At 51.9% G+C, this 25,491-nt stretch overlaps 2 protein-coding genes across 4 annotated transcripts in view; one reads left to right on the forward strand and one right to left on the reverse strand.

Moving 5' to 3' along the window:
- Celsr1 (cadherin EGF LAG seven-pass G-type receptor 1) overlaps positions 1 to 8,351 on the forward strand; it is a 141,005-nt gene extending 132,654 nt beyond the window's left edge. The window contains 12 exon segments of the mRNA XM_005066887.4: positions 70 to 244; positions 1,487 to 1,599; positions 1,948 to 2,027; positions 3,165 to 3,291; positions 3,846 to 3,971; positions 4,375 to 4,469; positions 4,733 to 4,836; positions 5,050 to 5,199; positions 5,583 to 5,740; positions 5,742 to 5,817; positions 6,046 to 6,307; positions 6,497 to 8,351. Coding sequence (XP_005066944.2) covers positions 70 to 244; positions 1,487 to 1,599; positions 1,948 to 2,027; positions 3,165 to 3,291; positions 3,846 to 3,971; positions 4,375 to 4,469; positions 4,733 to 4,836; positions 5,050 to 5,199; positions 5,583 to 5,740; positions 5,742 to 5,817; positions 6,046 to 6,307; positions 6,497 to 6,521 — 1,491 coding nt within the window. The 3' untranslated portion in view covers positions 6,522 to 8,351.
- On the reverse strand, positions 8,261 to 24,244 carry Trmu (tRNA mitochondrial 2-thiouridylase). Of its 3 annotated transcripts, none has more exons than XM_005066886.4 (11): positions 24,092 to 24,244; positions 22,004 to 22,169; positions 19,921 to 20,027; positions 17,547 to 17,669; positions 15,150 to 15,322; positions 13,974 to 14,027; positions 13,833 to 13,899; positions 12,467 to 12,567; positions 10,900 to 11,044; positions 10,398 to 10,480; positions 8,261 to 10,276 (listed from the first exon to the last, which is right to left on the reverse strand). In XM_005066886.4, exons 1-11 carry the CDS (start codon positions 24,171 to 24,173, stop codon positions 10,124 to 10,126), a joined length of 1,254 nt encoding a protein of 417 aa, XP_005066943.1. In that variant the 5' UTR covers positions 24,174 to 24,244; the 3' UTR covers positions 8,261 to 10,123. The 3 variants fall into 3 exon arrangements, with proteins under 3 accessions (XP_005066943.1, XP_021081094.1, XP_040609961.1); XM_021225435.2 differs by lacking the exon at positions 24,092 to 24,244 and adding an exon at positions 21,001 to 21,058 and having other exon boundaries at positions 22,004 to 22,132; XM_040754027.1 differs by lacking the exons at positions 22,004 to 22,169; positions 24,092 to 24,244 and having other exon boundaries at positions 15,150 to 15,263; positions 19,921 to 19,941.
- Positions 24,245 to 25,491: the final 1,247 nt, after the last annotated feature.

Raw genomic sequence — 25,491 nt, forward strand, 5'->3', positions numbered from 1 at the left:
TGCCAGCCTTGCCCCTTAGCGGTCCCGGGGCCTGGGAACTGCCTGCTGAGCTTGCCCTCCTCCACCCAGTTTCTCTGCACAGTGGTCGCCATCCTCCTGCATTATGTCTCCATGAGCACCTTTGCCTGGGCCCTGGTGGAGAACCTGCACGTCTACCGCATGCTGACGGAAGTGCGGAACATCGACACGGGGCCCATGAGGTTCTACCACGTGGTGGGCTGGGGCATCCCTGCCATTGTCACAGGTAAGGACGCAGGGTGGCTCTGTCAAGGGTGTTAAAATACAGATTTCCCCCGAGCCATCTGTCCTCCTTTCCTCCTGGCCCTCTGCATATAACCCACAGGGAGGTGGGTCTCTCGGGTCAGGTGTGAGCTGCTGGGCCAGGGTCCTTGGGGTTCTTTGCGCAGGGCTCAGTTGGTCACAGGATGAGTAGGCATGAGTGAAGAGGGGTGGGAAATGAATAGATGATCAAGGGTGGGGCCGGTGGGTGCACAGACGGCTGGAAAGTCAGGACCGTGTGATCAGTCAACCAGTACAGCAACCCAATGACTTCCAGATGAGGACTGTCTTATACATGCGTCTCCTCAGCATGCCTTTTCTTCTTCCTCCCTCCCTCCCTTCCTTGCTTTGGGTTTTCGAGACAGGGTTTCTCTGTGTAGCCCTGGCTGTCCCAGAACTCGCTCTGTAGACCAGGCTAGCCTTGAACTCATCCGCCTGTCTTTGCCTCTCCAGTCGTGGGATTGAAGGCATGTGCCATCATGCCTAGCCTACACTTTTCAATAACTACAGAAAAGCAACATTTGCCTCCTGTTGAGGAAGACCCACGCTTCCATTCTCGACAGGAGGCATGAACCCCCTTCCTGGCAGACCTGGTGGCCATTCCAGGGATCTGGACACAGTCTCCCAAGGCCCCTAGGGTTCTGATGTAACTCATCCCTACTCCAAGGGACCCTGGGTGACATGTAGGTGGTAGAGGGAGGTGTTCTCTCTTTCAAGGTCACATGTCATTATGAGAATACTGGCATGAGGGATGCCTAGAAAATGATCTCTGTGCCTCAGTGTAGAAGCCACCTTGAGGTGTCAGTGTGAAGCCTCCCCAGCGGCCTGTTGAGCTCTGAATGGGAAATGCCACCGCTTCCTGAGGGCTTTGTATCTAGACCCAGGCAGTTCACATTTCTAACTTTTCAAAGTTTGTTTATTCTTTTAAAACATACATCTTTTAAAAGATCATAAGATTATGCCCAACGGCCTTCAGGCAGATGAAGTTATTAGCTATAGGCAGTGGCTGCCTCCTGGTCACAGGGAGCAGCCAGCCTGAGTTAATTTAAGGAGTTTGGATGTATTTCCCTCTGGCCCCTTGATCTCTGATAAGGTGGTTTGGGGTCTCTGGGTGGCTCTGCCTGTCTGGCTTCAGCTCTCCTCCTGGGCAGGTGGGTGACCAGCCAGGTCTGTGGCTCTCACTCTTCTCTGTATCTCCAATACACAGGACTGGCTGTTGGCTTGGACCCTCAGGGCTACGGGAACCCTGACTTCTGCTGGCTGTCCCTTCAGGACAGCCTGATCTGGAGCTTCGCTGGGCCTGTAGGAATGGTTATAATCGTGAGTGTTATGAGTTCCCCGACATGCCACTCAGGACACAGGAGCCTGTGTGCTCCAGGGTGGGCTGGCTGTGATCAGCAGTTCCTTAGGGTAGCCGGGGCTGGCAGGAACGATGAACCTCATAGTAAGTCAGCCGAGTTCCCAGGCTTCTCTGGGATCCCATCTTTAGACCCCCCCCAGGTTCCGGGGCCCATTTCATGCCCAGTGGCTTAACTTGCCCAGGGCCAAGGCCTCTCTCCCCACCACACCTCCAGATACGGATGACAATATGCACAGTGTTTGACTGGTGAGTCACCCTGGAGACAGCAGAAGAGCCCACTACCTGAAACTGTTATTCTTCTTTCCTAGATCAATACGGTCATATTTGTCCTGTCTGCAAAGGTTGCCTGCCAAAGAAAGCGCCATTATTATGAGAGAAAGGGCGTCATGTAAGTTGTGGCTGGATCAGGCTTGTGGGCCGGATGTAACACTGAGCCAACCCCAGCAGGCCTTTCAGCTGGGTCCTGAGAACCCCCAAAGATAGAGAGTACATGTTGGGCCAAATCCCATAATGAAAGTGCCCATCACCCAGCTTCCTGGGCTGTTAGCCACATACCCACCCCAGGGAGTCAGCCCTCTGGATGAGGGTAAGCACTGGACCTCCAGGGATGAGGCTAACATTGATGTGGGAGACACATGGTGATTAGCCCAGCAGGGAGGCATGGACAATGGGTTCAGGCCCTGAGATAGGCTATGTCATAGGAGGGAATTGGGTAGAAGAGGGTCCTGAATTCAGAATCAGACTCATGCTCAGTGTTGGGAGGCATCCAGGTGGGCCGGGAATGGAGCTTTCTGTTTGGTTGTGGTGGTGATGCTGGGGTCTCAGGAGTGTAGGAAACCCCCTGATGTTTAGCCTAGGAGGGTACATGCTGAGTTTTTATAGTGGGTGTGTTGGGGCATAGGGGTAGGGATGCCGACCATACTACGTAGAATTAGCATAGTATCCAAGAAGCAGGGTGGGAAGAGTGGCCATAAGGGACACAGGAAGGTGTCAGTCCCCCAGCCTGAAGAGGGAGCTGAGTCTGATGTGGAGAGAGAGTGAAGAGAACCCTGGCCCAGAGGCTGTAGCGTATCCTGCATCACTTTATCTCCAGGTCCCATCTGACCCTAAGTCACATGGCCACAAAGGGGTGACTGAGTGGGTAGGTGCTCACCCGAGTCACATGGTAGCAGAGGCCACCGTATGACTTCTCTGTCTCTCTGGCCTTAGCCTCTTTGCTCCGAGCCACGTTTGCATGTTTCACATGTCACAGAAGCTAGCGTGGCCTTGCACAGCAGCCATGGACCTGAGTCACGTTACGCGATGTTGCAGGCAGTGGCCTGTTTCTGTGGTCCAGGCTCATCCTTTCTGTTTCAGTTGCGTTATCTTCTTACGCCAACACTTCTGTCTGCCTTGCCCCTGGTGGAAGCTAGGGTTGGGCTGGAGTTGCGGGTGGATGGACAGACAGACGACACACGTATGGTGATGGTCTGAGTGAACCTGAGGGAGGGCGGGAAGGACCTGCTCTCAAGCTGCCCTCCCACAGCTCCCTGCTGAGGACCGCCTTCCTCCTGCTGCTGCTCGTCAGCGCCACCTGGCTGCTGGGACTGCTGGCTGTGAACAGTGACACTCTGAGCTTCCACTACCTCTTTGCTGCCTTCAGCTGCTTGCAGGTGGGTGCCAGCAGTTACCCTCTGGGGCCACTCTGTGACCTCTGTTCTGGGGCAGCTGCAGTGAGAAGGCGATGCAGGGAGGTGGGGGGAGGCTTAGCACGGGCGTGCGCTTGCAGAGGAGGAAGCCTGTGTTCTCTACTTGTCCCAGCCCTGCCTCCGGGCCGAGTCTGTCAGGACATTGCCTCGGCTTGGGCAGGACAAAGCTTGTTCCCACCTCCCATCTCCACTCCTGCAGGCTGGCCCAAAGCCCGCTGGGGTTCTCAGGAAACAGGGGTAACCCTTTATGCTTCACACCAAGTACTGCCTAGTAAATTTATGGCATAATGTTGGCGGCCCCTGATGGTCCATAACGCTGTGGATTGTGTTACCCTGTCCCCTGTGAAGGAAGCGGTAGCCCCGCCTGGAGGGGAGGCCGAGTGGGGCTTGGGGTATCTCCCGGATCATGCCAGCCAGACTGCTCTGAACTAGGCTTTCCTCCCTGGACAGCCAGATGCCTGATGCAGCAGCATCAGGACCCTGAGAGTCACACTGACCTGACGCCCATCTCCCTCCAGGGCATCTTTGTCCTCCTGTTCCACTGTGTGACCCACAGGGAGGTACGGAAGCACCTAAGGGCAGTGCTGGCCGGGAAGAAGCTGCACCTGGATGACTCAGCCGCCACAAGGGCCACACTACTCACGGTAGGAGGTGCCAGAGACCCCTTCAGGCCTGGGAGCTGGTGGCACTGTTCATGGTAGGGTAGGGAGCTGTGAAGACCCAACAAACTGCGCTCTGGTCTGTAGGCTTCATATATTGGAGCTGTCCATACACCACAGGGCAGAATTGTCCTGACAGTTTCTGTGTCCAACTATAGCCCCACTTGCAAGGTCCTTGGAGTGGCCAGGACAGATATCCATGGGACAACCAGAAGCAATGTCCATAGGGAGTTAGATGTTCCCACTGTGTGGGCCAGGGAATATTCTCCCCTTTGCCACGAGGCTCCAGTTTGCGGCCAGTCAGAGTGCTACCATGGGGGCTGCTGGAGGGAAGTACCAACCTCTGTGACTTCTGCTCTGCTCACCAATGCCCCCCCCTTTCCCCTAGCGCTCCCTCAACTGCAACAACACATACAGCGAAGGACCAGACATGCTCCGCACAGCCCTGGGCGAGTCCACGGCCTCTCTGGACAGTACCACCAGGTCAGGCCTCTGTACCCACTATTTTCTCAGGGTAAAACACCCTGGCTGTGAGCCCTGCTATTCCAGATGCCCAGTCTGCCCACCCCCCATATATTAGCAAGGGTGTTTTATCAGTTACTGCTGTCGCTAGAGCACAAATAGGATGGCTTTAGAGAATCTTCGAGCCCCCTGTGGCCTCCCATAGTACGTGCTCGAGGACATTGACAGCCCATTGCTGTCACTCAGGGACAGTGCTGAGCCCATCCCACTTCTACCCTGTCTAGGAATGAAGGGATCCAGAAGCTCAGTGTGTCCTCTGGCCCAGCACGTGGTAACCATGGAGAACCAGATACATCCTTCATCCCTAGGAACTCCAAGAAACCTCATGGTATGGCTTCCCCTGTGGGCTCCAGAACCCCTGCTCCCTTCTTGCTCCCCTCCTTTCTTAACCCTCCATCACTGAGGTACTGGACTGCCTTGCGTTCCGGGGCTTTGTGAGGGTGGGGGCCACCAGCTCTCCCCATCCTGTTTGAGCACTGGTGACCTCATGCTCAGCTGGAGTCAGGGCCTGCCTGAGCTTTACTGTGCCCTGCCCCTGCAGGCCCTGACTCCGACTCTGACAGTGAACTGTCCCTGGATGAGCACAGTAGCTCCTACGCCTCTTCACACTCATCAGACAGCGAGGACGATGGTGATGATGCCGAGGACAAATGGAATCCGGCTGGAGGCCCCGTCCATAGCACCCCAAAAGGTGAGCAGCGGAGACACAGCAGGCCAGAGTGAACCGTCAACAGTGGGCTATGGGCACGCCCATAGAAACCCCAGAAGTTGCCCATAGCATGTGCTGGGCAGAGGCAGGAATTTAGGGGCTCACACAGACTTATCATTATGGAGGGCTGGGCAAGCATGCAAAGAGCAGCCAGCATGTGGCCCCCAATGTTGGCTGCAGCAGTGGGGGGGGTCACATACCAGGGTACACAACATCAAGGTGTGGTCTCAGTGTCTCCATCTTTAGTATATGACCCTGCTAGTCCAGCAAGCCAGAATGAGGTCAAGGCAACTCTCAGGGTCTACCAGGCCTGGGTATTACAGGGGTGTGGCTGTAGGTCTAACCTAGTGTCTTTCTTATTTCAGCAGATGCTCTAGCCAACCATGTCCCAGCTGGCTGGCCTGATGAAAGCTTGGCTGGGAGTGACAGTGAGGAGCTGGACACTGAGACCCACCTGAAGGTGGAGACCAAGGTCAGCGTGGAGCTACACCAACAGGCACAGGGCAACCACTGTGGCAGCCGGCCCCCCCGACCTGGAAAGTGGGGTCCTTGGCAAGCCAGTGGCTGTGCTTAGCAGCCAGCCCCAGGAACAACGGAAAGGTACCTCAGGAAGGCCCTGCTGTGTCCCTAGAGCAAACCCTCATACAGCACATGGCGTGGGGCAGGAGTTCAGCAGCTTGAGTGGGGGTCCTGTAGAAAATTTGGGTTGGGCCTGGGTAAGTGGGTAAGAATCAGGCTAGGTCCATGCACTTGCTCAACACCATCCATCCCCAACTGAGCCACTGCACCTGTGTGCCTGGACTGACTTGGTCACCTCCCTCCTCCCAGGCATCCTGAAAAACAAAGTCACCTACCCACCACCACTGCCAGAGCAGCCAATGAAGTGCCGGCTTCGAGAGAAGCTGGCCGACTGTGAGCAAAGCCCCTCATCCTCCCGCACATCCTCCCTTGGCTCTGGTGACGGTGTCCGTGCCACTGACTGTGTCATCACCATCAAGACTCCAAGGAGGGAGCCAGGCCGTGAACACCTCAATGGGGTGGCCATGAATGTGTGCACAGGGAGTGCTCAGACCAACGGCTCTGACTCCGAGTAAGTAGCCTCGGATTCCAGGGCTTTGGGAGGGTGGGGGCCACCAGCTTTCCCCATCCGGGACCCTTAGAGCCCCCGGGCTTCCCCTCACACCTGACTGGGAATGTCTGTCCCTAAATGACTGTGGACTCCATCCACTTGCCACCATCACTGACCCTCCACACGCCTGGCAATTCTTCCCACACACAGAGGCAGTAACGAAACTTCAATTTGAACCATCAGGAAACCATGAGGCCCAGTCAACCCTACAGACTGCCAGTCAAGCCCTCGGACCTGGAAGCCTGGGACTCTGCTGCCTCTGGGACATGCAGGCCCTTGGTGTGAGAGTCCCTGCAACAGCAGCAGGCTCTACACAGAATGTCCAGATGGGAAGCCCTTGGCCCTCTCAGGAGCTCAGGGCCCATCAGAGACTGTGACAAGTGCCAAAGCCACAGGCATGTCTCAAGAGGGAGACATGGACTTCAGGCTAGCACGGCTCCATCCTCAGACTGCAGACAGAACCCAAACTCATGCTGCTGACCTGGCCACAGGAGGCCTAGGCAGAAGCCATAGAGCCTGAGCTTGGTGAATTACTATGCCAGGCCCTTTGGCTTGCGAGGGTTCAGATGCCTGCAGGCATCTCCTTGCAGTACAAGCCCATAGTCACCAGTCTCAGTCTCTGCAAAGGTACTGTGTCTTAAATTGCTGTTTAAAATTGTAAATACGTATAAATCTGTCCTGGACTTGGAGAAGATGGGAACTTGTGTATATTTTACAATGTCCTGACTTTGCTGACACTGGAGAGCCATGAAATGGCATCTCAATGTATCGCCCAGGGAAGCTTGCACAGCTGTACTTGCATCTGGAATGAGTCAACACAGCTGGTCCCACAGTGCCCAGGTAGGGAGGACATGGGCTCTGAAGTTGATACAGCCATCACAAAGTCCTGCAGCTGCTTCCAGCCAGCAAGCTAAGGAGTGTGGGTGTTCTGCCGGCCTTCAGAGCACACAGCTGTGTGCTCGGCTCTCTAGATATGGGCTGGGGCTGGCCTGTGAAGTGTGACTGCCACAGCTGACTTCACACAGGGTGAAATCCTGACCACTCAGCCACTCCCACACCCTGTGCCAGGCTCACTCCTGATCCTGCAGGCTCCGGGGCTTCCCAGTCAGCCCAGTACTGCAGGGGGAGAATTTATTTGTCCCTGCTCCTGTTTCCCGTAGGATCTCAGTGCTCATGTTCCCGACTCAGAGGGACCTCTGAGGTCTTCCAGGATGTCACATTCCTTCCTACCAATGTTCTACTCTTTCAAACTCCAGAACTCTCTGGGCAGGCAGGGGCTCCACCCCCGAAATCTGACCAATTACATCATTTTGCTTTAAGTAGCCAATTGTGCAGAGAAACAAAGCCACAGTCCCACTTCTCAATGGTTACCAAATTCTTGGAAACTCACATCAAGGACTGCTGTGACCAGCCCAATGCAAGCCACCATGTGGCCAAGACCAAGGGCCTGGGGCCCAGAGTTATTGAGCCACACACACTTCCTTAGCCTCCACTGTTGTTTGAATCAGGTGAACATGGGGTGTACAGCTGCTCTCAAATGGGAGAAACTGAACAAGGACATCAGATGCAAGGACTCTCACTGCGCTGCGCTCCGACGAGTGCACAGGACTGCTGATGATGCGCATGTGTGAGAGGAAAGCCCAGTGACGTGGTCTGAGGTCGCTCACTGCCTGCCACGAGGCTGAAGGGGCGCCCCAAGTGGCCTCTGAGAATGGCAAGGATACAAAGAATGACCTAACATAAGGGAGCTTCAGACTCCAGGACTTGGAGCACTGTGATAGCTCACAATGCCACAGCCCCAGGCCACCCCAGAAAGTGGAGTTTTGAATTTGATCACGATTGTTACCAAAACAAAACAAGCCATCAGTTTTAAACTGTTTTTATGACCGAAGACATTGTAAGTTCAACACTGGAGGTTTTTAACAGGTGTATTTATTACTGTTCAGCACTGGATGACAACACAGGTGAGACACATCTCTAATAAATTAAAATTTTTGGATTTGTACCCATGCATGCTGGGTGTTTCCTGTCCCCACGGACCCTGCTCCCTTAGGTGGCAGGGAGAACTACTGAAGGCAACCTCTAGTGGGATGCGGTAGAAGTCAGGGCTACACAGTACTGTTATAGTTTTCTGTCCATGTGCAGGCCTGCCATGACATGGATGAACTTGCCCAAGTTTTCCAATTCTTCAGTCTGTCTGTATCAAATTTGAGATTTAAGGATTTAGAAAGATTTAATCTGTCTGTATGGATGTCTCTGCCAGTACTCTTAACCACTGTGCTGTCGTCTTCCCAACCAGGGGACGTTTTAAAAAAAAGTGTGTACAGAGACCAGAAAAGGGCACCCATTGTCTCTGTCACGTGCCACCAGTGAGGCAGGGTCTCCCTGAACCTGAAGTTTGTGGCCACACAACTTGCGTGGGTGTTGAGTCCAAGCACTGGTCCTCATGACTGCACAGCAAGCACTTCTAACCACTGAGCCATCCTGCTGCAAATGCCGGGACTTCTTCACTATCCTTTCAGTTTTGTCTTCAGCATCCTCCTCCTCCTGACACTGTAGTGACACATTAGACCCTTTGGTGCTGCTCTGCTGTCCCACCGGTCCCCAACCTCTTGTTCTGCAGATCTGACACTCAGATAGTCATGATGCTCACCCATTCTGCCCTGTAAGCTACACTGCTACTGAGCTCATCTGGTGAGCATCTTACATTCCCACTATGGTTTTCAGTTTTACAATCTGGTCCCTCACCTATGCATGCACCTTCATCTCTGAGGCTCAGTGGATTGGTGTTCCACACACATCTCTCTGGTGCTGCACACATCTTAGGGTTCCACCCATCATCTTTCTTTTGGCTTTGAGAGCCCCAGTGGCATCTTGAGTTCTTTTGAGCCTGGGCCTTGTTTAAACCCTCATCCTAACTTAGCAGCAACCTGATGAGGCCCCGGTCACCATTTCCTGGCAGTGCTGTATCCAGCCCTCATCTCTCAGGGCCTTTATCTTGGTTCCTGTCCAAAAAGGTGAGTTTCCCAAACCTTTAGCCCCCTGTATTGTCTCACACATCTGCCCAGTGGTGCTACCTGTGGGGAAAACCGGGAGCAGAGAAGTGGTGGGTACTCTTTCCCTTTGGCCCATGGGTCCCCTACCCCAGGGTCTCCACCTGGTGTTGCTGAACAGAGAGCCAGCCCAGGCCTGTAGCCATGCACACCTCCCCACTGAAGGTCAGCTTCCAATGTTTTTCTTCACACGTGCTTGAGTACTTCTAGAGTGACATGTGTCCACTTCAACCCCATGCCAAGCTGACAGGAAAACACTGCTTCTACTTGGTGTGGACACTGCCAAGTAAAGGGTTGTCTCACACATACCAGACTTCCAGACAAGGAGAGGCCTAACTCAGCAAACTCTGCCTTCCTTTTAGAGAGAGCTCAGGCCCTGGGAGCAGGGAACAGGGCTACCGCTCTCCCCACGCCTGCTACGCCACATGGAGGCTCAGGGGAAGGAGCACAGCCACAGTGGTCAGACTATTTGACAGTTTTATTTAATGCCGTTCCTGCGCAGCCTCCGTGCACTGCACTGTGGAAGAGCAGCTCCTTCAGGGCCCTTGAGGCAGACCCACCGGCCAGCAAACGCTTCTGGTGTACCGGAGCACCAGCGCAGACGCTCCTTCCCCAGGCTGCCCTGGCTCTGCAGCCAACCCACTGATTCTGGCAGTACCAAGCCCATCACTGACCAACCTGCCCCAGCCTGCTCTAATGCTTCCTCCCGGCGGCATGGCCTTTGTCAGGGTGTGGGGTGCAGGCCTGGGCTGTCACTGGAGACCTCGGGAGTCACTCTGGTTCTGTTCTTGCCCTTCTGGAGTGTGTAGGCAGACGGCCCTAGCCGTAGGATTTTCCCACTGCCAAGACACTCACCACTCTTGTAGAAGACAGCGAACTGGAAAGAAAGGGAGCGCACTGTGTGTGTGTCTCAGACTCCAGGGCAGAGCTGACCAGGCACCTGGCCTAACCGGACAGAATGCTGAGGCCCTCATTCTCCCTCCCGCTGCCCCACTCACCTGTCCCAGGGCAAGGCCCCGCACAGCCTTCACAGCTGTCACCCAGACAGTGCCATCCTGGTTGAGTGTCAGCACACAGGGCACTGTAGGGAGAGTTATGAGATGGGTGTGAGTCTGCTTTCACTGCTAACCACAACCGTGGGGAAAACAGCAGCTTGTGGGTGCAGGGACGCCCAACATCCATCCTGCTGGAGAAGGACGGGACAGTGCCCAACAGGGCTCAAAGCTGCCCTGGCTATGGCATGACACCTCAGAATGGTATATACTGTAACTCAATTCCTCATACTAGGACCCAACTTGCAGCAATTCTGACAAAATGGCACTCCTGTACCTTAGACCCCTTTCTGTGGCCGGCTCATGATAAGGAGTTTTGAAGTTATACAATATCAATGATGGGAACCTCCTCGTGTGCTCAAGGGTGTACTGAGCATGCACAGTCTCTCTGGTTTAGCTTAATCTGACCCAGGGATCTTAGCAACAAGGGTCCCTTCCATCCAGTCACCTAGTGCCATCTGGTGGCGGAATCGGAAATGGCACTCCATCATCTTGTCTCTGACCAAGGCAGCGGGTGGTTCCTCGGCAATCCAGTGTACACGGTTGGTCCTGAGCAGGTCCCTGTACAGAGCTGGGTGGTCTACCTGGGGAGCCTGCAGAGCAGAATATAGACGTTGTGATCCTTTGAAGGGAGCAGCCCTCGCCCCAAAGCCCTCAGCAGGTATAAGAACAACCCTAACAGCATATCCATAGCTAATTATAAGCCAGCCCTGCTCAGCTGCATGTGTCAGCCCACATGTAGAAACCGTTTCATCAGCTTAAGGGTTTGTTCACCCTGGTTTTCAGATGAGAAAGGAACGAGAGTATGGTCAGCCATGGGGCAGAAGCGGAGGGCCCGAGTGAGATTCCCCCATGTCTTGTCACTTCCACCCCGTTTTGCTCTATTCCTAGAGATGTAGGTCAGCCACACAATTGGCCTCCTGGAAGGCCATGGATCCCACCAGCAGCAGGGGCTGAAGGATGCAGCCCCCAACCACTTGGGTGGTTGCAGGATCGTGAGGCTGGCCCTGGCCTGAGCAGTTTTCACTCACACGCTGGCCCTGCAGTACCTGCTCCCATCACCACTAGTCTCTGCACAGAAGAGCCTGGTGCTGCCTCGGGTGGCCAAGGCTCCTCTGGGGCAGAACCAGGAGCACTATGCCCTGAGATTCTGGGTGCTAAGACACTGAGATGGCCTGGGCCCTTGAGCCAATGACCCATCTGGCTTTTCTCAACAGGCCCATCCGAGAGCTTTGCTAAAGACACCTTAACTGAAGCCTGAATAGACATTTCCCATGCTGCTCTTCTAGAAGACATCTGTGAAGTCTGCAGCTTAGGGCCCTGTGGGTCCTCCCTCCATCATCTCTGACCGCACCAGCTGGCAGCTTAGCCTGCCCAAGCATGGTTCCCACCCTTGTACTCCTGAGAGCAGGATTCAGTGAGGGTTGGGGGCTGCCATGTATGACAGGCAGGCTGCCAGCAGCACCTACTCCTCCATAACCCCAAATATTTCTTGATACTGTCAATTTCCTCAAAGCTTACCCTCTTGGAGAATTTTCTCTACACAGCCTAGGACAGAATGGCCCAGGGTCCCATGTGACCAAGGGCATACTTGGTCCTGGCTCAGCTTGGTTCCAGTTAACTACCTTAGCCCACAAAGACTTCTAGGACCCTCCCATGGAGGGGGAGGGGGTGGGCTTACCAGGCACTATGATGACCCCTCTCCATGAGAGGCCTTTGCAGGTTATTTGAGTCTTATCCTACTTTGCAAAACAGGGCAGTTTGTCTACAGATGGTTGCAATGGATGGCACACGGCAGCACACAACAGGAGTCTAGTGATGCTTTATATGAAGACCTTCTGGTACCTTACGCCCGTCCCAGGAGTTATGGAGGGCATACTTTATATGAAGACCTTCTGGTACCTTACACCCGTCCCAGGGGCCATGGAGGACAGGTCTACAGCTCCAGTCCCTGGGACACTCCATCACTGCCTGGTTTACTAGCATACTAGACAGTGAAGGCCAATCTCACTTACCACAAGCACGTCACCCTTGACACCATCCTTCTCCACCACGTACCAGGGCTCTTTCAAGCCGCTGATCTTAGCTCTCTGTCCCAAAGTATACAGGAACCAACCTATGAAACAGTGTTCCAGAGGGCACATCTCAGTCCGCATAAATGGAAGGTTAGGACTGCTATGAGGCATGCTAAATGTTAACTCTTAGCCCTAACCACACACCTGGGCACATCCCACCTAAGGTGAGGACTTGAGGGATATGACAGTAACTAGGGTGATAGAGCCTGAAACCAATGCCAACTCCTTCATCTGGTGGCTATGACCCCTGTGGGGATACAGCTCTGGTGATAGAGCCTGAAACCAATGCCAACTCCTTCATCTGGTGGCTATGACCCCTGTGGGGATACAGCTCTGGTGATAGAGCCTGAAACCAATGCCAACTCCTTCATCTGGTGGCTATGACCCCTGTGGGGATACAGCTCTGGTGATAGAGCCTGAAACCAATGCCAACTCCTTCATCTGGTGGCTATGACCCCTGTGGGGATACAGCTCTGGTGATAGAGCCTGAAACCAATGCCAACTCCTTCCTCTGGTGGCTATGACCCCTGTGGGGATACAGCTCTCAAAGTAGATCTTGTACCTACTGAGCATGTTCCTTGCATCTGCACTGTACACCCGCTTTACCTCCTCAGGAATGCATGTACCCAGCAGAGGCAATTTGGCAGGACTCGCTGCACTCTGGGCAGTCCAAAGCCACGATTTCCTAACTGCTGGCTACCAGGGACAGCAGCACTGTCTCCAGCAAAGTCACTCTCTTCTCCAATAAACACCCAGTTCAGCAGGGTCTCTCCCTCCTCTCAGGGAACCCTGCTCCCTCCACAGGGGCCACACATGACAAAAAAAGTGCACCCTGACCTTCTAGCCAGTCTCACAGATTGGGTTCAGACATCAAGTCTCAGGAGGCATGTCCCTTCCAGCCCATACTGCCTGTCCCCAAATGAGTACTGTGAGCACTTGACTGTCCTCACACGCAGCACAGCACTGGTCATGGTGGTCCTCCTCTGAGAGTATGCGAATGGTCCTCAGTCGCCTGACTATGAGCTCAGCTACATTCTTTCTCCAATGGCATTCCTGCAGTCTCCCTGTACTCCCATAGCAATCAACATACTTTTAGGAATGTAAAACACACACACACACACACAGAGTCCATCTCACTAACTCAGAGTCCAGCTCTGAATCTAGGGACTAAATACAAGACAGAGCACCACAGCACAGAGTGACTATTCATGCCCATCCCAGCCTGCCCCTCAAGTCCTTCCTAAGCCCTTCATGGGATGGACAGGAGCTAGTCCTGGCCTTTAGTTCCCACCAAAGCAGGACTCACCTTTATGCGTTCCCAGAACTTTATTATCCTCGATAGAAATAAACTTTCCAGGCCGAGGCTGCAAATACTGGAAGACAAGTTTCATCACTACTGGAGACCCAGGCCCAGCGCAGACAGCCACTCATGTCAGAGGACACTCACCTGAAGGATGAAGTGCTCAAAGTTTCTTTTACCAATGAAGCAGATGCCCATGCTCTGGAATGAGAGGAAGGTCAACATGTGAGCAGAAGCCAGGAGGCAAAGCAGGGAACAGAGAGCCAGGCTGGGCTAGGAGGACAGCACTCGTGCCAGGCAGAGAGCAGGCTGTGTTGCAAGAAGCCCTAGAATTCAGCACAACACACAGAACTCGGGGGGCCTAGAGAATGTCTTGTCTTTCTGAGTTTCACTGCAAAGTGGATGCTATCATGTAAACACACTGCATCATTTGCAACTAGACTGCGTTGAAAAACCTGTATGAGCAAGCCAGGAGAGCAAACTGGACTCCTCACTGCTGGAGAGCCAGACACCAAGGTAGGGGCAGGGAACAAGGTCATGCCAACTCAAGGCAACAGGGAGTCAGGGAGGAGACGGCTGCAGCTGGCTGAGCCCAGATGAGAGATCAGGTAAGAGGCTACTCTCCCTGGGACTGCACTGGGCAGGCAGCTCTGCCATTACTCCTCAGTGTGTGTCCCTCTACAACACAGGTCACGAGAGAAGGGGTCTGTCCCATTTATTACAGTGACTCTGCTAGTTCCTACCATGGAGAAATGCTGTCAAATGAACAACAGGGAAGACAGTAGAACAGGCAAGGGACATTCTCTTTAGCAATGTGGACTTTCTGATAAAAGGCACAGCCAGGTGTGGCTACAGGTGAAGCTGTACCAACCTCTAATCAAACCTGGACTACTAGGGCTTCTCCCAGGATTCCAGCTCTCCCCCCACAAGGGTTAGCCAGGTTTCCAAGATGCAGTGTGTGAGTGTCCTACAGGGAGCTCTGAGAAGGTGGAGAGGAATTGTCTTCTTGCTACTGTCTCCTTGGATAGGCAGCACTGTGTAGATGGCTGCAGACTCCTGTCTCATGGGATGGGCCAGCATGGCTGCTCCCTGCCTACACTCACCTGGCTGGCTAAGCCAGTTACCATGTCTGCTGAGAAAGCAGTCAGCCACAGCAGGCACAAGAGGGGGTGCAAGGAGGAGGTGGGCCTCACCTACTACCACGCTCTGTATCTTGGTCCAATGGGGTCTTAGCAAAGGCCCCCCCAGAGCCCAGTCCTGCCTGTGCCATGACAACATGGGTGGAAACATTCACGAATCAATGGCAAGCTGCTTAACTCCTACCTCTTTCTTCTGAAGCACATGATGGAGTCTATTCTCTGCAGCTATTTTCTTTACAAAATCTTTTGTTAATTCCCCCAGGGGGAAGATGGTTCTTCTCAGGGCATCCTGGGAAACCTGGCTGAGAAAGAAGGTCTGGTCTTTAAAGCTGTCAGCTGCTTGGAGAAGTTTTACGGCTGCCAAGAGTAAAGAACAAAAGTCATTGAAGGAACACAGATAATGACTCGTTGCTTTTAATGCCCTTCTGTGCGAGCAGCTACTCCCCAGTTGCCAGAAGCAAAACCATCTCAAAAAACTATGGGAAAAAATACTAGCATGGCTAATGTACATGGCCCCCTGTTGATCTATCTATAAGGAACAACACAGGGAAGGTAGATTTTACATACAGAAACCGATCCCTGCTTGTAATTTTGATTGTAAGATTTTCAAATATGGAACACTATATGAAAAAAAAGTAAAGTAGGAAGCAACAATCCTAAAATAAATCTAGTCACATCTGGGACACTAGACAAGACAGCTCATCCAGAATTATGCTGAAGTAGGGTCAGCGGTGAATTTGCCTATCAACTGCAGGCATGAAGTGTGCAAAGAAACACACAGGGCTCTGGCCTTCAGCCCAGCCATGGCGTAGAAACAGCTCTGCTATGGAGTCCAAACTGACATCTCCTGCCAGCCTGCTGTGGTTTCTCTAACTTTCTCCATGAAACTGTGGGGAATGCTTACTGCATACACACAGCTGGGAATGACGATGGCCCTGTGAGTGACATTAGGCTGAGAAGGTGGCCAGGTAAATTTCCCCATGACAGTTCCTACTCAGGTCTGTGGGCTGGTGGGGCTGATGGGTAGATTTGCTTCTCCCACCCTTTCTCACACACAGTGCTAGGGGGCACCCCAGAGTGAAATGTGGAGCACTCCTCACACACCAGCTCAGTGGTGTGCGTGCACATGCATTTGAGAGCTTGTCCACGTCAGTACACGAGTGTGGAAGTCAGGTGACAACCTCAACTGCTGCTCCTCAGAAGTCACCATTTTCTTTTTGAGATGGTCTCTCACTGGCCCAGAACTTACCAACTAGGCTAGCCTGTCTAGCCTATCTTTGCTTCCCCAGTGCTGGGATCACACGGACATGCCACCATGTCTGCCGCTTTTACACAGGCTCTGAGAATTACTGATGAAGCCATTTTGCGAGCTCTACAGTTTAAATACAATTGCATACTTAACACACCAGGCAGCAATAAGCATCACATTGCCTGTAGGTTTCTACCTGCTGGCTCTCACTTATAAAGTGAGCATCTTATAAAGGAGCATTTCCTCCATCTTTACAGCCAGGACTAAGGTCTGGCCCGTGATGATGCAGGTGCCAAAAGGCTGTTCTACAGACTAAGCTGCCTCCCATTTTGACCTGTGACTTTGTCAAAAACAATGCAACTGGCTAAAAATAAGGCTAGAATTCAATCTCTGTCAAAACCAAATTCTCTCAAATAGTGTTTGTGTGCATTTTCTCTTGGTTCTGAGTTATTTTGTCCTGGATTCTTTTTGACTGACTGTTTTTTGAGTATCCCAAGTGCTGGGATTACAGGTGTGCCCCCACATTTACCTTCTGAGTTATTGTAACAAAAACCTATGACTTTGAAACAGGAAGCTGGTAACACTAACAAAAATGCCACAGAGGGAAAGAGCAGGAAGGAGCTAACATCTGAAGAAGTCTACTAGAGTTCAAAGCTTATCTGCTTCTGGGATCCTGCCCTCCAATTGTCCTGCCAGACACCGCACCATGTTCAGAAGAAAACCAGCTGGTTACAAGGTCAGGTCTGCTACTACAGCCATTCCCTGAGCCCAAGACATCTTTGGCCTCCACTTGGATGATCCCCTAGGACTCAGACCAAAGCCACAGAACAGCTTCGGTTTGTCTAAAACACACACTGGAAACCAAGGCATCATTAAACTATCGCAGGGTACCACTCAGCACAGGGCTTAACCATCTTAGGAAGGTCACAACAAGTATGGAATAGACAAAGGTGAACATGTCCTTGACACGAGCAGATTTATCTACTCAAGATGGGAAATGACTCTCCATCTGCTTGGGCCCCTGTTAAAACCATTCCAATTATTACTGTCAAATATTTCTGGAAGTTCAACTTGCCAACATGTAATAACCTACATGATAGGTTTCTGATCACCTTCCTCAGCTTTCACCCTAACTTTGACCAGGGCATCACAATGCTCACCCACAGGCCCAGGGAAGGTAACTCTGCTGCTACCTGTGTCTTTGCAACTCTAAACCTAAAGGAACCAGCTAATCCGAGAGCACACAGGATTGGGAGCGGGGCTGCATGTTCATCCTTCTAAGTGCTCCTGTGCTCACAGAGATTAGAGCTCTGGCCACACACATGAACTTACGATTTCTGACTTCAAATCGATTTCTGAACAGCCCATCTGGTCTCTTAGTGTGCTTCTGCTCAAAGACTTCCTCATCTTCCAGGGAGGTCCTCGCGTAGTGGCCAGTGGCGACGGCATCTGCTCCTGGAGGGTTTTCAAAACACAAGGATCCAGTGAGGCTTAATTTGCTGACAGTTGTGTTGTAGTTTTTGTCGACCCCACACAAACTGGAGTCACTTGGGAAGAGGAATCCTTAATTAAGAAAATGTCTCATCAGACTGGACTTTCTCCATCAGACATCACACTTTTCTTTTCTTTTGAGACAGGATCTCTCTATATGGTGCTGGCTGTCCTGGAACTCACTATGTAGACTAGGCTGGTCCTGAACTTCCTCTGTCTCCTGAATGCTGGGGCCAGTGGTGTGTGCCACTATGCCTGGTGTGTGGACATTTTCTCTATAAAGGATTGATGTGGGCAGAACTACCCCAGGAAGATGGTCATGTGTTACAGAAGAAGCAGGCTGAGCAAGCCAGGGAGAGCAGCCAGTAGGCAGCATTCCTCCATGGCCCCTGCTTGAGTTCCTGCCTTGGCTCCCCCGATGGTGGACTGGGACTGGGACACATAAGCCAAACGAACCTTTCCTTCCCTAAGTTGCTTTGGATCATAATTTTTTATCTCAACAATAGAAATTAAACCAGGGTAACAGCCTAGATAAAGCAGCATGCAGAAGCAGTCTCACCCTGAAACCTGCACAGCCATCAACCCACCCTGCCTACAGAGGGCATGGAGGCCTGTGTGACAGCCCCATAAGCAGGCTCCCTTCAACTCCTAATGTGAGCTAACAGAACCTCACAGCTTTAAAAGAGTCTTTCAAAAGTCCGAACTGATCCACTCACTCGCTATAGCTTGCACACACAAAGATTTAAAAGCTTACCAGTTTCTCCCAACACTAAGGAAAAACTGGAAACCAAAGCATCCAGCAGCAGGAGGTGTGAATTCTGATGCTGCAGCCTGAAGGGAATGGCACTTACAAAGCACTGACTGATGAGACCACACCAGGGCAGTGGTAAGCGGAGGAAAATGATGCCATACTGTGCTCACCCATGGCTTTTAACGTACAGGAAAAAGTGGACAAACTCAGTCTAATTCCTTTTATTCTAATACCAAATCATAGATAAGCTACCCCTCTCTTTTCACTGTCAGTAATTTTTGGTAAGTGTGTATTGTTTTATCATCCAGAAGGACCACTCAACACACATACTCTACCTTTCCACCGTGACAAGTTCGGGTGTCTAGTGCGGGAGACTGACCTGGACGGCACAGCAAAGCAGACTCAGACCTGAGCAGCTGCAATGCTGGGCTAACACAGGAAGCCTCAAGCACTGAATGCAAACTCCCAACTAGGACGTTCCAGGGCATAACATGACATCTCATTTTCTCACAGGTCACTTCCTTAAGGACAGTCACCTACACTGCAAAAAGTGTGGAGCTCTTCTAAGAGAAGCCCCACTTCCTCAGAAGCCTAGATTTCAGGTGTGTGACCATCAGGTGGGCTCTAGTACAGGCTTCACACAGAGAGAGGCAAGGGGACACTGCAACAGGGAACCAGGTAAGATGTGACACAGATTACCTGGAGGACCAACACACTAGGTCAAAGACTGACTGAACCTCAATGCAAATGCATCTGAGAGGCTAGGTGTCCTCTGGGTTCCCAAGGGCCACACTCTGGACAGCAATGACTCCAGTCTAAGCAGTCTTCCTTTTGCCAGTGTAGTGAAATGATTCACAAGGCCTTAAGTCCTGGCCTGCTGCTCTGTGAGTGCTCTGCGGACTCCCATTTTGTGCAATTCTGGCTACAGCCAGGCCGGCCTGCTCATGTGCCCTGCCCTGCCCTGCCTTCCCTGGCCAGGAGGGTTTAGAATTTGCTATGAAGCTAGGCTGGCCTCAAGCTCCAACAGCCCTACCTTAGCCTCCCCAGGACTAGGACTACATTGGTGTGCTATCACTTTCTGCCTGGCAGACACTTGAGAGCTCTGCTGTCTTGGGCATTCCCACATTCCAGCTGATGCAGGTGACCCGCAGGCTCCCACGCCTGCTGCTTCTGTTCTCTTCACGGATGCGCTTTCCTGACTCACTACTTTCTGAGAGTTCTCTACTTACAGTGCCCCACCTTTCAGTCTTTAGGTCGATGGCCAAGCACACCTCCTCTCAGATACGAGAAGCCAGCTGCCTGCCCATGAGAGAGGGCACCCCCTCCCAAACTGAGCTACAAAGTTCTTTCTTATTCAGTGAGCACTTTCCTTCTGCAAGACAAAGTTGTCTACAAGGTTCTGGCTTCTGACTGCGTGGAAAGCTACGATTTAAACAAGCAGATGAAGAGACCCCAGTTCCTTACCGAGATTGTCCACGGCGTAATGATAAAAGCAACTGAACTTGACGTGTTTATTGCACATGATGTCAGGGTTGGGAGTCCTTCCCTTCTCATACTCATTCAAAAAGTCACTGGAATAAAGGAAAACACCTCAGATCCAAGTGACACAGTCCTTACCATAAAAAACAAATTAGTTAAGTTGCCTGTTTAATGTGCAATTTCTCTTTATTGTCCCAAAACTGTACTTTCCTCCCCCACGAGAGCTTCATTATCAAATCATTTTCCTATGTCAAGCGGCTTCCAGAACTCACAGGTGTGAATGAGAATGACCCCCATTGGCTCAGATGTTTGAAAATTGGCTCCCAGTTGGTGGTGCTGCTTGAGCAGGCTTAGGAGGTGTAGCTCTGATGAGGAAATGTGTCACTGGGGAAGGGTTTTGAGGTTTTCAAAGCCATGTGCCATTCCTAGTTCACCCTCTGTACTGCTGTGCTGCTGCTATGTCTGCTGTCTGCTTTCAGCCCTCTGAAACTGTCAGCGTAAATAAACTCTTCTATTGGTTGGCTTGGTCATAGTGTTTTGTCACAGCAACAGAAAATTCCCAAAACATGTGTAAATGGACCAGACACTGCTCTAGAACTTTGTATGACTTCAACTCATCCTTAGAATGTTCCTGGTAGGTGTGAGCATTATCCTTGATTTAAAGAAAACTGAGACTTAGAAAAAATCAAATGAATTTTCAAAGGTCTTCTAAGTGGCAAAGTTGAGACAGGCCTATTTAGGCAAGGGCAACCCACAGTGAACATGGCCTGGTATCTCTGACATGTGCAAGGACTCCCAGGCATTGAGCACTGTGAAGGTTCAGAGACTAGCCTGGGTGTCTTTCTCTGAAGGAGTAAGTGTCTAGCCAAACTTCACACATTCCTGAGACAGATGAGGATCATGATCCCCCCTCATGGCTGCTCTTGCACCCCACCTAACAGCCTCTATCTAAGCCTTCCTTGAAGTGGCTCAGGCCCCTCCTCTTCCATGAGGCTCTCAGACCACACTCTGTACCATACCATTCTCCCTCCTCTCAAACCAGGGAATTTCCTACAGGATGCTCACCACCATCAGCACCAGCACCTTTGGTAAAGACTCTATCATTCAAGTAGACAGCCAATTCCTACAAAATAGGGCCAAGATGTACATGCTTTTTATTCTTAGATGTAGTACAGTGCTGAGCATATAGTAAACAGTAATAATTACTGTGTTTGTGCTGGGCTGTAGTGGCACACGCCTTTAATCCCAGCACTCTGGAGGCAGAGGCAGGCGGATCTCTGTGAGTTCAAGGTCAATCTAATGACAGAGTGAGTTCTAGGACAGCAAAGGCTACAAGAGAAACCCTGTCTTGGAAAACCAATAAATACTATGTTTGATTTGATGGAAGTTTTGCTTGCTGTTTGTTTTCAATAGGCCAGGGCAATGCTTCACAAAACCCTCCACCCAACCTCATCTTACTTTGCTTCATGTTGCTATGATAAAGACCATAGCCAAAAGCAATCTGGGAAGGAAAGGGCTTATTTGGCTTATATGCCCTGTTCACAGTCTATCTTTCAGGGAAGTCAAGGCAGGAACCTGGAGGCAGGAACTGATGCAGAGGTCATGGAGGAAGTGTTGCTTATAGGTTTGCACCCCATGGTTCGCTCAGCCTGCTTTCTTCTACAGCCCAAGACCTCCTGCCCTTTAGTGGGCTGTATTGACCCACATCTATCATTAATCAAAAAAATGCCCCACAGACTTGCCTATATTTTCTCAGTTGAAGTTCCGTCTTCTCACATGACCCTGGCTTTTGTCACTTTGATAAAAGAACAAAACCTAACCAGAACACTCCCATAACTATTATACACATTACATAGGTATTGACTCTCATCTCCCAGCACCTTCTGGGGAGACCTCAGCCTTCACTCCTCAAGCCACGGCTCAGAAACGCACTAAAGAAACCACTGGCAGGTGGGAAAGATCCCAAGAGTGTGAGGCTGCTGTCTGTGGAGAAGCACCGGCTGTTCTCACCCTTCCTTGAGAGGGCTCACAGTACCGTGGAGCCGCGTGTGCAGCGGCCTGCGCTTACCTGAACACGTCGTTCCAGTACTCCTTCACATAGGACACCTGGTGGAAAGGGATGTCTAAGAGCTGACAAACTTTATACGCATCTTCACAGTCCTTGTCGGCAGCACAAACACCGTGCTCATCCAGTGAGTCCCAGTTCTTCATAAACACCCCTGTCACCTGGTAGCCTGCAGAGAGAAGTTAGGGTGCTCCTAGCAGGTCGGACACACCGTACCCCTCCAGCCCTGGTGCTGGTGTATTCTGAATGACAGTCCAAGCCTTCCATGTGGCCTAGGTGGCTCACTCTGTAGTGTAATCCCTGTAGGCTCTTCTGCCCCTTAGTGATCACTGCACTGTTAAGGCCTCCACACTGTAGTACACTGTCCACTGAAATGCCATGCGAGTTAGGTCACACACATCCCAGTATGGGATGAGGCCCTCTTCTGCATCTGGAAGCATCCAACTCTGCTTTATCACAGAGACTAACCATGCTGGGCTCAGCTCCTGAACTAGTCTTGCACTTAACTTATGAAAGCACAGGACTCCTCAAGGGCAGAGATGGCGTAATTCAACCCTAGGTCCCCAGAACTAGTACAATGCCCATCGAGTACATAGCCAGTTTGTAAGAGCGGACTCTACAGAGCTTGAGAACCTCACTATTCCCATGCCATATCCACTTGATCAACTATCTCACAAAGAGACATGACCCACATACAGTGAGACTGGCACTCCGGGACCAGCTTTCTAGGGAGTGCATGATAGGACATCACCTCCAAGAGCCCTCAATGCCAGAATAAGAGGATAATGCTCTCCCTTGATGTGTGTCCATGAAAGAAATCCAAGGAAAGATAGAAATAAGCGATGTTGCAGCCTGGAGGGGGAGAAACTATGTTTTGGCTAGGTTTCCATTGTTGTAATAAATAGCATGACCAAAAGCAACTTGGAGAGAAAAGAGTTTATTTTGCCCTAAAAGTCACAGTCCATCATCAAGAGAAACCAAGACTGGAATTCAGATCAAGAACCTGGAGGCCACAAAAGAACACTGCTTCCTGTCTGGTTCCCCAGGGCTTACTCAGCCGGGACCACCTGCCCAGGGGTAGCATTATTTATAAAGGAATGAGCCTCCTACATCAATTATTAGTCAAGAATATGCCTCACAGACTAGCCTACAGGCCGATGCGATGGTGACATTTTCTGAGTTCCCTCTTCCCTGAGGACCCCAGCATGTGACAAGTTGACATAAAAACTAGCCAGCAGGGCTTATCTTCCTTAAGCAGTAAAATGATAAACCCGGGAGAACAGTCAACCGACTGTATCCCCCAAAGCATCTAGTCACAGACCTCACTGGAAACCTTCAAAGGCTCACAATACCATGTCAGCTTCAATGCCTGGAGAGTAACCCTCTACATCCTACCCTGGCCAGACCGTGTCAGCATCTCTCCTGACTCCTGCCTGTGATACTGACTCTGCCTCGGCAGCCAGCCCTTTGTAGAGAACTCCTACAGAGCGTCTGCCTCTAGGCTTAGCTTCTTTCTCCCTTTTTTACACAGTGTACATGTGTATGCTATGCCCATCGTCTTTGGCACTTAATATCTCGCACGGCAGCTGTGATTACAATGTAAAAGAATCGCTCCTGCTTCCCGATCTATTTCATATTGCCTGGCTAACCCTTTCACTACATACTATGTCATTTCCAGCCACGCCAAATTTGGGGTCATCCCACTTGACGGAGGGGTGCTTAATAAACTTGCCCAAATTCAGGCTCCTTGCCCCGCGCCTCGGGGAAGGTGATCTACGGCTGAGGCTCCATAAAACTGTCACGTGAACGCAGAATGGGGACGAAATGAGGTGGGACCACACCGCGGGAGGCATTTAGATGGGTAATTGATATCAGATCCAGGCCCTAAGGTCCTGTGGGGCTACGTCTAGAAATCAAGAAGATACGGTAGCCGTGGGAGGAAGGTTTGTCATTCAACGAAGGGAAAACAGTGAGTGATTCAATCAGCAGCAGTTGGCCGTCCCCAAGTGGACGCCCGCGGAGTGTGCAGAGGCCAGGCCTCAAGCCTGGATGAGCCCAGTTCCTGTCCCCAGTGAGGAACCCTGGCCTCACCTCTCCGCCGCAGCAGCAGCGCAGCCACCGCGCTGTCCACGCCGCCAGACAGGGCGCACACGACGTGCCGCAGCGCCGACATCTGCCTACACCGCAACTCTTACCAGCAGCCTTCTGGCCGCGTCCACGCTACGCCGGAAGTTCCGCCTCTGGGGCGTCCTTACTCTTTCCCCGGTCGGAAACGTGCTCCGCCCACCCAGCGTTCTGCCCGCCTTCTGGTTCCGCGCGGCGAGTTGGCTGAGGTACTTGGTACTTGGTCGTGTGCGGGAGAGGTCGCGTGTCGGGCTTCACAGCCACTACCCGCTGCTCCTGTTCAACCTTTCTTTCAGTGCCCAGCTATGCTCCCGATTCAGCTGTACCAGGAACAGCCTCCGCTCTGGCTTGAGTTCCCAAGGGCGAGGACACAGTGTTGTGTCTGCAGCTGGCTCCTCATGGTTACTGGCTAGAGGGACTGGACTGTCACCATGTTCCCACTAAATTCTAGACAGTTCTGAGAGCTGGCAGCGTGTCCTCCTGGTGCAAATGTCTGGAGCTGCTGCAGGCCCGGAGGATGCAGCGGCCAACAGAGGACAGAGCAAAGTGGACTGTTACTCAGAAAGGCTTCCCTAGCTGCTCGGTCAGCGTGTTGGAGTAGGCAATGGGCACATGGTTAGGAGGCCCAGTGAGCTGGGAAGGATGGGCCACAGCGGGTAGGGAGCATTTGGAATTGAACCTGGTGCTGTGGCCATGAGATACCACGTGCAATGCGGGGGTTGGCGAGATGGCTCAGGTTAAGAGCACTGACTGCTCTTCCAGGGGCCCTGAGTTCAATTCCCAGCAACCACATAGTGGCTCACAACCATCTACAATTCAATCTGGTGCCCTCTTCTGGCATGTAGACAGAACAATGTATATGTGATAAATAAATCTTAAAAAACAAAAATTAAAAATGTCTTTAAAAAAAAAAGAGTGCAGTGCGTTCGGGACGCAGAGACAGACGGATCTCTTCTTAGTTCGAGGCCAATCTAGTTTACAGTGCGAGTTCCAGGACAGCCAAGGCCACACAGAAAAACCCTGCCTCGAAAAACGTAAAACATACAATAAAAGATGTGTGTTTCATAGGCCATTCTTGGAGAACAAACAGCACTCTGAGGGGTCAGCTTTGATGAGCGAATGCCTTTGGGCCCTCAGGCTGGAGCTGTGGCTCTTCCTGAATTCATTGTGGGGAGCCTGGCACCTGATAGGTGGTGGGTGACTGCTGCAAGAAGCTAGTAGATGTGCTAGGCCTAAAACCTAAATGGGGGCCGGGGGGGGGGACAGGGTATGAAAGCTAAGTAGGAGTCTTTGGCAGGCAAGAGGGCAAGGGAGTGTCCCAGCCAACGATAACACAGCCCACCGGACCAGGACGTCCCTTCTTGGGT

Source organism: Mesocricetus auratus, unplaced genomic scaffold (assembly GCF_017639785.1).
Source record: "Mesocricetus auratus isolate SY011 unplaced genomic scaffold, BCM_Maur_2.0 Super-Scaffold_100010, whole genome shotgun sequence".
Taxonomy (NCBI): Eukaryota; Metazoa; Chordata; class Mammalia; order Rodentia; family Cricetidae; genus Mesocricetus; species Mesocricetus auratus.